We start from the raw sequence: 12,647 nt of genomic DNA on the forward strand, positions 1-12,647 counted from the left end.
TTCCTCAGCCACCCCCTCAGACCTCTGCCTCTACAGACCTTCCCACTGGGGACCTCAGCTTGATACTGAGAAGCCACAGCTTATAGTATCACAGTATCAGTCAGGGTTGGAAGGGAGAACAAGGATCATCCAGTTCCAACCCCCCTGCCATGGGCAGGGACACCCCACACTAGATCAGCCTGGCCACAGCCTCATCCAGCCTGGCCTTAAACACCTCCAGGGACAGGGCCTCAACCACCTCCCTGGACAACCCATTCCAGGCCTTCACCACTCTCATGGGGAAGAACTTCCTCCTCCCCTCCAGCCTGAATCTCCCCACCTCCAGCTTCATTCCATTCCCCCTAGTCCTAGCACTGCCTGAGATCCTGAGCAGTCCCTCCCCAGCCTTCTTGGAGCCCCCTTCAGATCCTGGAAGGCCACAATGAGGTCACCTGGGAGCCTTCTCTTCTCCAGACTGAGCAGCCTAACAGCCTGTGCTCGTGGTGGCTCCTGGCCAGTGTGGGCTGTGCTGCTGCTGGGGATGTGCTGGAGGCATTCTGCTCGCTGCGGGCTCCATACCTGGGCTGCACTGAGAGGAGTGTCTCCAGCAGGACTGGGGAGGTTCTCCTCCCCCTCTACTCTGCCCTGGAGAGGCCCCATCTGGAATATTGCAGCCAGTTCAAGAGGGACAAGGACCCCCAGCTCAGGAGGGACAGGGATCTGCTGGAGAGAGTCCAAGGGAGGGCTGCAAGGATGCTGAAGGGACTGCAGCACTGCCTGGGGAGGAGAGGCTGAGAGCCCTGGGGGTGTTTAGTGTGGAGAGGAGAAGGCTGAGAGGGATCTGATCAATGTCTATCAATAGCTGAGGGCTGGGGGTCAGGAGGGAGGGGACAGGGACAGGCTCTGCTCAGTTGCACCCTGGGATAGGACAAGGAGCAATGGATGGAAGCTGCAGCACAGGAGGTTCCACCTCAACATGAGGAGGAACTTCTTGACTGTGAGGGTCCCAGAGCCCTGGAGCAGGCTGCCCAGAGAGGTTGTGGAGTCTCCTTCTCTGGAGCCTTTCCAGCCCTGTCTGGAGGTGTTCCTGTGTGACCTGTGCTGGGTTCCAAGCTCCTGCTCTGGCAGGGGGGTTGGACTTGGAAGTCTCCAGAGGTCCCTTCCCACCCCTAGCATCCTGTGAGCTGTGATCTCACATTCTCCTCTCCTCTCCTTTCTCTGAAGCTGCTCTTAAAGTATAAATGTAGCTGCTCTTCTGTGCCTCCAGGGCAGGAGAGGAGTCCAGCTGTGTGCTACCAAGTCCTGAAGCTGAGAGCCTGGCTGTGGCTGTGCTGAGTCAGTGCCTGATCCCTTGAAGCTGCTGCTACAGCAGAAGGGATGCTGTGCAGGTCCCAATGCTTAGGGGCTGGCTGTGCAGTGGCACAGCCATGGAATCAGAGGTTTGGAAGCTGCTTTGATAGGGATTCCAAGTTGCTCTTTGAGCTTCTACCCTGCTCTGTTTCCAGACACTGAGCCAGCAGTGTGCCCAGGGGGCCAAGAAGGCCAAGGGCATCCTGGCCTGCATCAGGAAGAGTGTGGCCAGCAGGAGCAGGGAAGTCCTTGTGCCCTGTGCTCAGCACTGCTGAGGCCACACCTTGAGTCCTGTGTCCAGTTCTGGGCCCTTCAGTTTAGGAAAGATGTTGAGCTGCTGGAAGGTGTCCAGAGAAGGGCAAGAAAGCTGGGGAGGGGTCTGGAGCACAGCCCTGTGAGAAGAGGCTGAGGGAGCTGGGGTTGCTTAGCCTGGAGAAGAGGAGGCTCAGGGGAGACCTGAGTGGACACTGGAGTGTGCTGGAGCTGAGCTATGCAGCAGCTGCCACAGCACAGTGCTAAGTGGGGGTCTCTGTGTCCCTTGCAGGGCAGAACTTCCCCTGAGGGCCTGAGGTGGCAGAGAGCAGTCTTCACCACGATGCCACCTGCCCTGTGCCCAGCACCATCCTGTCTGGCAGCTGCTGCAGCTGAGGGGTTTACCATGGCATAGCTCTGCTCAGCTTCCAAGTACTTCTTGTACTCGTGGTTCAGCTTGTCAAACACAGTGGCAATCACAGGCAGGGATCCCCTTTCTGGCTCCCTGAGCACTGCAAAGAGGAGCAGACAAAGGGGACTGTGAGGAGAGAGAACCAGGGGGGTTTAATGAGACACTTCCAGTCCTGGCAGCTGTGACTTAGCTACCTGAGGGGGAAGTTGCTCACTTCATGCTGCTCAGGAGCTGCTGTGGGTACCTTGACTTGAGCATCTCACAGGCCCAAGCAGGCTTCAGGGGTGAGCTCCAAGCTGAGGCCAGCCCAGCTGGGCTGTGGCAGTGCCTGGGCACGAGCAGGGCAGTGCTGCCAAGAGGCAAAGCTTGTGGACTTACTCTGAGAGCACACAGAGAGGATAACCATCTTGCATTCTTTCCTCTGCAGAAGGAAATCCATCAGCTTGCCTTTATCTGGCAAGAGGTTCACCACAGGTTCAAGCTTCACCTGAAGGCTCCAGAGGTAACCTTGTAGGAACAAAGCAGTGCACTGCCTTACTAAGCAGAGCCTAGGCAGCCAGCTTTCCCCATCTGAATGAGAACACATCCAGGTGAGGCCTCACCTGCCTGCCTGCATCTGTGTCAGAGCAGCACTACAGGACCTGGGCCCCCTCAGGTGCCCCCAGCAGGAGCAGGCAGCTCCCTGCTGCCTCTGCTCAGCTGCTTTGTTGTGAGCTGCTGTGGGCACTGAGCCAGGCCCCCTTGGCCAGCCAGCCCAGCAGAGGCCCCAGCTCAGCACTCACCTTCACTTGCACTGATGATGATGTCAGGCTGAAAGACAATCCAAGAGGAAGAGTCTGAAGGTTAAAGTTGTAACATCCATAGGAAGGCTGACTCTGAACTCTTGCTCCTGCACTCCCTTCAGGGCCTGAAGCAGGCCCCATAACCACACTCCATTCCCAGCCTGGAGCCACAGTCCTGGCATTCTCTCTTCAGTTTCTTGCTGTACCTGCCCAGGAGGTCCATAGCTGCATCTCAAGTGGCCAGGCCCTGGGGGAGGATACTGCAGGAGAGCAGAGCCCCACACCCACAGCTCTCCCACAGCAGTTCTGTTGCTTATGGAGCTCTGACTGTTTCCTCCTGAAGTCAGTGTGCATCAGCACCTGAAGCTGGGCTTCACAGGGCAAGGCCAAGCCAGCTCCTTCCAGGCCTGGCACACAGGAGGAGGCTTCCTTGCACTGGCAGAGTATTGAAAGGATACAGAGTTTACATGGCACAGGAGACTGACTGGTGACAGAGGCTGGGCCTGCAGGGAGAGGAGCAGGTGAGGAACAGCAGCACTCAAGCAGCTCTCCCACACCAGCAGCACAAAGCAGCAGCAGCAGCACACAACCAAAAGGCAGGGCTGGGGTGGAAGGTGGCTGGCAGTCACAGAAGGCACCTCCAAAGCTCAGCCAGCCTGACCTCCCCACAGCCAGCAGGGACATCCCCAACTGGAGCAGGTTGCCCAGAGCCCTGCCCAGCCTCACCTTGAATAGCTCCAGGGATGGAGCCTCGACCACCTCCCTGGGCAATCTGCTGCAGTGTTCCAAACCAACCACAACAAAGGCCCAGAGCATCCACAACAAAGGCCCCAAAGCAACCACCACAAAGACCCCAAACCAACCACAAGAAAGCCCCAAAGCAGCCACAACAAAGGTCACAAACCAACCACCACATAGCCCCAAACCAACCACAACAAAGCCCCAAAGCAACCAAAAAACCCCAACAACAGAAGCCCCAAAGCAACCCCAAAGCACCACCCTCCCTCCCCTTTGTCTTCCCCCTGTGCAGCACTGCTGGCACTCTGCACCTCCCCAGCAGCATCTGCTGCTCTCTGCAGTGTGCACAAAGAGGAGACCCAAGGCTGTGCTCAGCTCCTTCTTGTCTTCTTTCCACCCCTCACCTACCAGCAATGCTCACAGCCAGCAGCCCTGCAGCCAGCAGCAGCCCTGCCCTGCAGCCAGCAGCAGCCCTGCCCTGCAGCCAGCAGCAGCCCTGCCCTGCAGCCAGCAACAGCCCTGCCCTGCAGCCAGCAGCAGCCCTGCCCTGCAGCCAGCAGCCCTGCCCTGCAGCCAGCAGCAGCCCTGCCCTGCAGCCAGCAACAGCCCTGCCCTGCAGCCAGCAACCCTGCCCTGCAGCCAGCAACCTTGCCCTGCAGCCAGCAGCCCTGCCCTGCAGCCAGCAGCAACAGCCCTGCAGCCAGCAGCAGCCCTGCCCTGCAGCCAGCAGCCCTGCCCTGCAGCCAGCAACAGCCCTGCCCTGCAGCCAGCAGCCCTGCCCTGCAGCCAGCAGCAGCCCTGCCCTGCAGCCAGCAGCCCTGCCCTGCAGCCAGCAGCAGCCCTGCCCTGCAGCCAGCAACAGCCCTGCCCTGCAGCCAGCAGCCCTGCCCTGCACCCAGCAGCAGCCCTGCAGCCAGCAACAGCCCTGCCCTGCAGCCAACAGCCCTGCCCTGCAGCCAGCAACAGCCCTGCCCTGCAGCCAGCAACAGCCCTGCAGCCAGCAGCCCTGCCCTGCAGCCAGCAGCAGCCCTGCCCTGCAGCCAGCAGCCCTGCCCTGCAGCTGCTGCCTCAAGTGACGGCAGTGCTCAGGCAGCGGCTGCGGCACTCAGGCAGAGGCTGCGGGGCTCAGGCAGCGGCTGCGGGGCTCAGGCAGAGGCTGCGGCGCTCAGGCAGAGGCTGTGGCGCTCAGGCAGCGGCTGTGGCGCTCAGGCAGCGGCTGCAGGGCTCAGGCAGAGGCTGCAGGGCTCAGGCAGCGGCTGTGGGGCTCAGGCAGAGGCTGTGGCGCTCAGGCAGCGGCTGCAGCACTCAGGCAGCGGCTGCAGCACTCAGGCAGAGGCTGCGGGGCTCAGGCAGCGGCTGTGGCGCTCAGGCAGCGGCTGCGGGGCTCAGGCAACGGCTGTGGGGCCCAGGCAGAGGCTGCGGCGCCCAGGCAGAGGCTGCGGCGCTCAGGCAGAGGCTGCAGCACTCAGGCAGAGGCTGCGGCACTCAGGCAGAGGCTGCGGCGCTCAGGCAGAGGCTGCGGCGCTCAGGCAGAGGCTGCGGCGCTCAGGCAGAGGCTGCAGCACTCAGGCAGAGGCTGCGGTGCTCAGGCAGAAGCTGCGGCACTCAGGCAGAGGCTGCGGGGCTCAGGCAGCGGCTGCGGGGCTCAGGCAGCGGCTGCGGCGCTCAGGCAGAGGCTGCGGTGCTCAGGCAGAGGCTGCGGCGCTCAGGCAGAGGCTGCGGGGCTCAGGCAGAAGCTGCGGCACTCAGGCAGAGGCTGCGGGGCTCAGGCAGCGGCTGCGGGGCTCAGGCAGCGGCTGCGGCGCTCAGGCAGAGGCTGCGGCGCTCAGGCAGCGGCTGCGGGGCTCAGGCAGCGGCTGCAGGGCTCAGGCAGCGGCTGTGGCGCTCAGGCAGCGGCTGCAGGGCCCAGGCAGCGGCTGCGGGGCTCAGGCAGAGGCAGCGGCGCCCAGGCAGAGGCTGCGGCGCCCAGGCAGAGGCTGCGGAGTTCAGGCAGCGGCTGCAGAGTTCAGGCAGTGGCTGCGGCGCCCAGGCAGCGGCTGCGGAGTTCAGGCAGCGGCTGCAGAGTTCAGGCAGTGGCTGCGGCGCCCAGGCAGCGGCTGCGGAGTTCAGGCAGAGGCTGCGGAGTTCAGGCAGCGGCTGTGGGGCTCAGGCAGCGGCTGCGGCGCCCAGGCAGCGGCTGCGGAGTTCAGGCAGAGGCTGCGGAGTTCAGGCAGCGGCTGCGGCACTCAGGTATTGGATGCAGCACCCAGGCAGCGGCTGCGGCGTTGCCCTACCTGCCACAGGGATCTGGTAGGGTTGTATCGATCGCGGTGGAAGCACAAACTGATGGATGGTGGTGGAGCCATCGAATTCTCCTTTCAGCTTGATGTCAAACACCACTGAAGTCTGCAAGGGAGAAGGGGAAGTTAGGATCCACTGCTGCCAACACTCAGCATGAGGCTGCTCTTCTCATTCCCATCTGTGGTTCTACACTGGAAGCACAGAAGGGGTTGGGTTGGAAGGGACCTTGAACAGCCTCTGGATCATCACATCCCCACTAGAAGCACAGAAGGGGTTGGGTTGGAAGGGACCTTGAACATCACAGCCACCTCCAGCCTGGCTGCAAACACCTCCAGGCAGGAGGCTTCCACCACCTCCCTGGGCAACCTGTGCCAGGCTCTCACCACCCTCATGGGCAACAACTTCTTCCTCACAGCCAATCTCAATCTCCCCACTTCTAGTTTTGCTCCATCCCCCCAGTCCTATCCCTCCCTGACACCCTCAAAAGTCCCTCCCCAGCTTTCTTGGAGCCCCCTGCAGATCCTGGAAGGCCACAATGAGGTCTCCTGGGAGCCTTCTCCTCTCCAGCCTGCACAACCCCAACTCTCTCAGGCTGTCTCCAGAGCAGAGCAGCTCCAGCTCTCTGCTCCTCCTCCTGGCCCTTCTCTGGACACCTTCCAGCCCCTCCAGATCCTTCCTGGCACAGAGGCTCCAGAGCTGGCCCCAGAGCTCCAGCTGTGATCTCAGCAGAGTGGAGCAGAGGGGCAGAATCCCCTCCCTGGCTCTGCTGGCCACACTTCTGCTGCAGCTCAGGCCCTGCTTGGCTCTCTGGGCTGCAAGTGCTCCCTGCTGGCTCCTGTTGAGCTTCTCATCCCCCAGCACCTCCAAGGCCTTTTCTCCAGGGCTCCTCTCAAGCCAGTCCCTAAAGATCATCCTTAAAGATCATCTAGCTCCAGATGATCCAGCTACATGTCCTTGTTCTGGGGGCTCCAGAGCTGCCCCAGCACTGCAGGTGGGGTCTCAGCAGAGCAGAGGGGCAGAGTCCCCTCCCTGCTGCCCACACTGCTGGGGATCAGCCCAGGACATGGCTGGCTCTGGGCTCCAGCACTTGGTGCTGGCTCCTGTTGAGCTTCTCCTCCCCCAGTACCCCCAAGACCTTGTCCTCAGCTCTTCTCTCTGTCCATTCTCCACCCAGCCTGGATCTGTGCTTGGGATTGCTCCAAGCCAGGTGCAGGACCTTGCCCTTGGCTGTGTTGAACTGCATGAGGTTGGCTCTGGCCTGTCTCTGGCTGCCATCCCTTCCCTGCAGCCTATCCACCACACCACACAGGAGTGTTGCCTTGACCCCACACTTCTGCCCGCAGGAGATTTTCAGATCTGGCCATCAAGGAGCCCAAATCTGTGTCATCCAAACCCTTGCAACATCAGAAGCTCTCAGGATTACAACTTCAGTGTCCAATTTAAACCCTTCTTCATGTAAAGCCTTAAAATCCTGCCCAGTGCAGCAGCAGAGTGTCCCTGGGGACTGACAAGGAGGCAAAACCCAAGTGTGTGAAGGAAGAGGTGGCAGCAGCAGCCCTGACTGAGCCTCAGCCCAGCAGGGCTAAAGGAGAACTCTGAGGTTCTTCTGCTTTGCTCCTGCTGGCTGTTGGCAAGGGGAAGCTCACAGGCACCCTGCCTGAAGCCTGCCCAGCCCCTTCCCAGGGCAAGGCACAGGGGCAGAGGGGGGAAGCAAACCTCAGTGTCCTGGTGGTGCACCACCACCAAGTTGTCCACGACGTTGAGTGCAAACTTCCCTGTCCTGTTCAGCTTCAGAATGTGACTCTTCCTGCAGGAGCCCTCCCTGCCAGACAGAGGGGACAGAGGGGACAGCTGGTCAGAGCCCTGCTGCAGCCAGCAGGGCACAAGCCTCACACACACACCTGATGTGCCACCCAGCCTCCTGCACTCTGCTCTTACCTGGGCAAGTGGTAGAGGACTACTTCTGCTCCTGTGCTGTTTGATGTCCTGGAGTGGTGCCTCAAATAGAGAATGTAGAGCTGCCCATATCTGAGAAGACAACAGCACCAGAGCATCACTTGCAGCTGAGAGCTGCCCCAGCCTGGCAGAGTCATACAGATGTGACATTTCCAACCTGGTCTGGTCCGGTCCAGTCCTGTCCTATCCTATCCTATCCTATCCTATCCTATCCTATCCTATCCTATCCTATCCTATCCTATCCTATCCTATCCTATCCTACCCTACCCTACTCTATTCTACCCTATTCTGCTCTGTTCTATCCTATTCTACTCTATCCTATCCTATCCTATTCTACCCTATTCTATCCTACTCTACCCTATTCCATCCTATTCTACCCTACTCTACCCTATTCTACCCTACTCTTACCCTATTCTACCCTACTCTACCCTATTCTACTCTATTCTACCCTATTCTATCCTGTTCTACTCTATTCTACCCTATTCTATCCTATTCTACTCTATTCTACCCTATTCTATCCTATTCTACTCTATTCTATCCTACTCTACCCTATTCTATCCTATTCTACTCTATTCTACCCTACTGTACCCTATTCTACCCTACTCTACCCTATTCCATCCTATTCTACCCTATTCTATTCTATTCTACTCTATTCTACCCTACTCTACCCTATTCTACCCTCCTCTACCCTACTCTACCTTACTCTACCCTATTCTATCCTATTCTACCCTACTCTACCCTATTCTACTCTATTCTACCCTACTCTACCCTATTCTACTCTATTCTATCCTACTCTACCCTATTCTACCCTATTTTACCCTACTCTACCCTACTCTACCCTATTCTACCCTCCTCTACCCTACTCTACCTTACTCTACCCTCCTCTACCCTATTCTACCCTACTCTACCCTATTCTACCCTACTCTACCCTATTCTATCCTATTTTACCCTACTCTACCCTACTCTACCCTATTCACCTAGGTCAGGTCATCAGTTAATTAAAACTGAAAGACTAAACCAGCACTTGTCAGATCCTAGAATGGTTTGGGTTGGAAGGAACCCCAAGGATCAGCCAGTTACAGCCCTCCTGCCCTGGGCAGGGACACCTCCCACTGCACCAGCTTGCTCCACCTGGCTTTGAACACTTGTAGGCCTGGACAAAGCACAGCCTCCCTGGGCAACCTATTCCAGTGCCTCACCACCCTCATGGGCAAGAATTGCTTCCTAAAGGCTAATCTAAATCCAGCTTCTTCCAGTCTGAAGCCATCACCCCTCATCTTGTCACTAGAAGCCTCTGTCAAATGTCCCTCTCCAGCTCTCCTGGAGCCCCTTCAGGGACTGGAAGGTTGCTCTAAAGTCTCCCTGGAGCCTTTTCTTCTCCAGGCTGAGCAGCCCCAACTCCCTCAGCCTGTCCCCACAGGGGAGGTTCTGCAGCCCTCTGATCATCTTCATGGCCTCCTCTAGACCTGTTCTAACAGCTCCATGTCCTTGTGCTGGGGTCTCCAGAGCTGCCCCAGCACTGCAGGTGAGCTCTCAGCAGAGCAGAGGGGCAGAATCCTCTCCCTCCCCACGTGGTGCATGTCCTGTACCCATGCAAATGAGGCCCCTAACCCAGCTCTGCTGGCACCAGCTCAGAAATGAGGCATGCTCAAACCTTCTGCACTCATCCACAACAACTTCACACCAGTCTCTTCAGCTGGCTTCCCCTCCCCACCTTGCCCACAAGAGAGCTGTTCAGGTGCCTCATTCCAGGCAGGGACTGAAGCACCTTCAAGCAGCAGTGCTGCTAAACCAAACCCAAGCCCAACCACATCTGTGCTCCTGCCCCCTCTCAGCATGCCCCAGCTGCCAGTGCCCTGGGGGTCTTGGTAGTCAGGCACCTACATTGTGGCCATGGCAATGTCTCGTTCAGAAAGGCTGAGCTTGGAGGCCTTGGGTGCTGCAGGCAACTCGATTTCAAACTTGGACAGCTTGGACATTGTTCCACTCTGTTAACAGGGGGAAAAACAACACCACCGGGTCAGGAGCTGGGAAGGGCCTCAAGCCACCTTGGATGCTGCACCAACAGCACCCCCAGGAGGCCAGGAATGGAGACAGCTGCAAAGAAGAAACCTTCTGACACACCCCCCCCGCCCTAAAATCACAGTCTCACAGTATAACTAAGGTTGGCAGAGACCTCGAGGATCATTGAGTCCAACCTATCAACACAGACCTCATGACTAGACCATGGCAGAAAAGAGGACAGAAGAACCAGAGAGTCACAGAATGGTAGGAGTTGGAAGGGACCTCTGGAGATCCTCCAGTCCAACCCCTCCTGCTAAAGCAGGGTCACCAGGGCAGGTCACACAGGAACACATCCAGGTGTGGCCTGGAAGTCTCCAGAGGAGACTTCACACTCTTCCTGGGAAGCTCCAGGGCTCCAGCACCCTCACAGCAAAGAGCTTTTTCCTCATGTAGAGGTGGAACTCCCTGGGCTCCAGTTTGTTTCCCTTTGTCCTACCACAGGACACCAGTGAAAAGAGCCTGGCCCCTTCTTCTGGACACCCACCCTCAGTTCCAAAGGCCCTTTGGGTTTCTGCTTTGCCTTTGCTCACTGTCCCCCAGGGAGGCTGAACACATGCAGCTCTTGGGAGAAAATCCAGGAGAAGCAAGAGAGTGTTTGAGCCAGGAGGCCCCCAGGATGAGCAGTTTGGAAAGCATGCCTTTACCTTGAAATAGAATGGCTGCAGGACATTGCCAAGGACAGTGGTGGAGAGCAGGATAACAGAGCTCTCTGGACAGTACATGTACCAGTTGACATTAATGCTCTGGTTCTTCAGAAGCTTCAAACTCCTCTTCTCTGGCAACACCTGCAAGCACAGGACACTGGCACTTCAGAACCACCAGCATTCCACCAGCACAAACAGCCCTGCCCAGGACCTTGGGATGCTGACTGAGGACCACAGAACTGCCAGGGCTGGAAGGGACCTCAAGGATCAGCCAGCCCCAACCCCCTGCCATGGGCAGGGACACCTCACACTACAGCAGGTTGCTCACAGCCACATCCAGCCTGGGAAATTAGGGTCCACAGCTGGCAACACTCAGCATGAGACTGCTGTTCTCATTCCCTTCTTTGGTTCTCCACTAGAAGCACAGAATGGGTTGGGTTGGAAGGGACTTCAAACAGCCTCTCTGGATCATCACATCCCCACTAGAAGCACAGAAGGGGTTGGGTTGGAAGGGACTTCAAACAGCCTCTCTGGATCATCACATCCCCACTAGAAGCACAGAAGGGGTTGGGTTGGAAGGGACCTTGAACATCACCCAGGTCCAAGCCCCTTCCCTGGGCAGGAACACCTTCCACCAGCCCAGGCTGCTCCCAGGCCCTGGCTTCCAACATCTCCAGGGATGAGGCATCCACAGCTTCTCTGAGCAACCTGCTCCAGTGCCTCACCACCCTCCCTGGACAAACATCTCTGCTCTCCAATCTCAACCTACCCTCCTGCAGTGTGAACCCACTGCCCCCTGAGCTGCCTTCCACCCCCCTTGAGGAGGGATTGAGGTCAAATTCACTGCTTGGTTATGGCTGCTGGGAGCAGGGATGACAATGTTGCCTCTTCTATGATCTCCTCCTAGCTCTACCTTTCAGACTTGTTCAGCTCAGGTCACTGCCACAGCCTTGCCCTTGCCCAGTGGAAGGCAGCTTCAGTGCTAATGAATCACAGAGCTGTCAGGGCTGGAAGGGAGCTCAAGGCTCAGCCAGTCCCAACCCCCTGCCATGGGCAGGGACACCTCACACTACAGCAGGTTGCTCAAGGCCTCATCCAGCCTGGCCTGGAGCAGGGTTGGGGCAGCCACAGCCTCCCTGGGCAACCTGTGCCAGACTCTCACCACCCTCATGGGGAAGAATTGCTTCCTAGTGTGTCATCTAAATCCAGCTTCTTCCACTCTGAAGCCATCACCCCTCACCCTGTCACTCCAAGCCTTTGTCACCAGTCCCTCCCCAGCTCTCCTGGAGCCCCTTCAGGTACTGGGAGGCTGCTCTGAGGTCTCCCTGCAGCCTTCTCTTCTCCAGGCTGAACAGCCCCAGCTCTCCCAGCCTGTCTACAGAAGGGGCCTAAAGGACTTCCCATCCAAAACACCCTTACTGCTTTGGTGCTTTCACTGGCAGGGTTGGTGCTCCTAACCCTTTTAGAGGTCTTTCCCCCACCCCCAAAAGCAGCATGAAATAAAGCTGCTTTTCCAGTGGGTTTCTTTAGCAGTGGTTATTATCATTAGTGAGACAAACCAGCATGTGTGAGCTCCAGGCCTGGGGCTTCCTTTGGAGGAAGCTGATCATCCCCTTCATCATGCCTGGCAGAAAGGACCATTCATTGATCAGAATTCTCCAAGCCACCCAGAAAGGGAACTGCACACAGCAGAGGGACTCAGAGGATGAGATCACCCCAGGAAGCAGCTGCTGACTGCAGAGGGCTGTCACTGGCTGCTCCTTGCTGCACTTCCAGGGGGCACAGCCCCAGCCCTGTGCTGGTTTGGTTTGCATGCAGGGAGAGTTCACAGCAGCTGCAGAGCCTCAACTCCACACAAGCTAAGCTACTAATCCACAGCTCCCAAGGCTCACTTCAGTATGCCCTGACACAGAGGCTTTGTTAGCTGTGCTTGATAACAGGAAGCACATTAGGGACATTAGATCACAGGATCCCAGGATGTTAGGGGTTGGAAGGGACTCAAAGAGATCACTGAGTCCAACCCCCCTGCCAGAATCCAGCTCAGGTCACACAGGAACACATCCAGACAGGGCTGGGAAGGTCCTGCTCTGAGACTCCACAACCCCTCTGGGCAGCCTGCTCCAGGGCTCTGGGACCCTCACAGGCAAGAAATTCCTCCTGGTGTTGAGGTGGAACCTCCTGTGCTGCAGC

The 12,647-nt window shown here is 58.0% G+C and overlaps 1 protein-coding gene across 1 annotated transcript in view; it reads right to left on the minus strand.

The window, feature by feature from the left end:
- Positions 1 to 12,647, minus strand: part of RMC1 (regulator of MON1-CCZ1) — a 35,246-nt gene that overhangs the window by 4,750 nt on the left and 17,849 nt on the right. The window contains exons 6-14 of the mRNA XM_068165471.1: positions 10,458 to 10,598; positions 9,634 to 9,737; positions 7,732 to 7,821; positions 7,510 to 7,615; positions 5,787 to 5,898; positions 3,234 to 3,278; positions 2,776 to 2,829; positions 2,372 to 2,500; positions 1,987 to 2,093 (exon numbers count right to left, since the gene is read on the minus strand). Coding sequence (XP_068021572.1) covers positions 1,987 to 2,093; positions 2,372 to 2,500; positions 2,776 to 2,829; positions 3,234 to 3,278; positions 5,787 to 5,898; positions 7,510 to 7,615; positions 7,732 to 7,821; positions 9,634 to 9,737; positions 10,458 to 10,598 — 888 coding nt within the window. The remainder of the gene's footprint in view (positions 1 to 1,986; positions 2,094 to 2,371; positions 2,501 to 2,775; positions 2,830 to 3,233; positions 3,279 to 5,786; positions 5,899 to 7,509; positions 7,616 to 7,731; positions 7,822 to 9,633; positions 9,738 to 10,457; positions 10,599 to 12,647) is intronic.

This window comes from Melanerpes formicivorus, unplaced genomic scaffold (assembly GCF_026170545.1).
Source record: "Melanerpes formicivorus ecotype bairdi unplaced genomic scaffold, bMelFor1.0.p_v2 SCAF_89, whole genome shotgun sequence".
Classification (NCBI taxonomy): domain Eukaryota; kingdom Metazoa; phylum Chordata; class Aves; order Piciformes; family Picidae; genus Melanerpes; species Melanerpes formicivorus.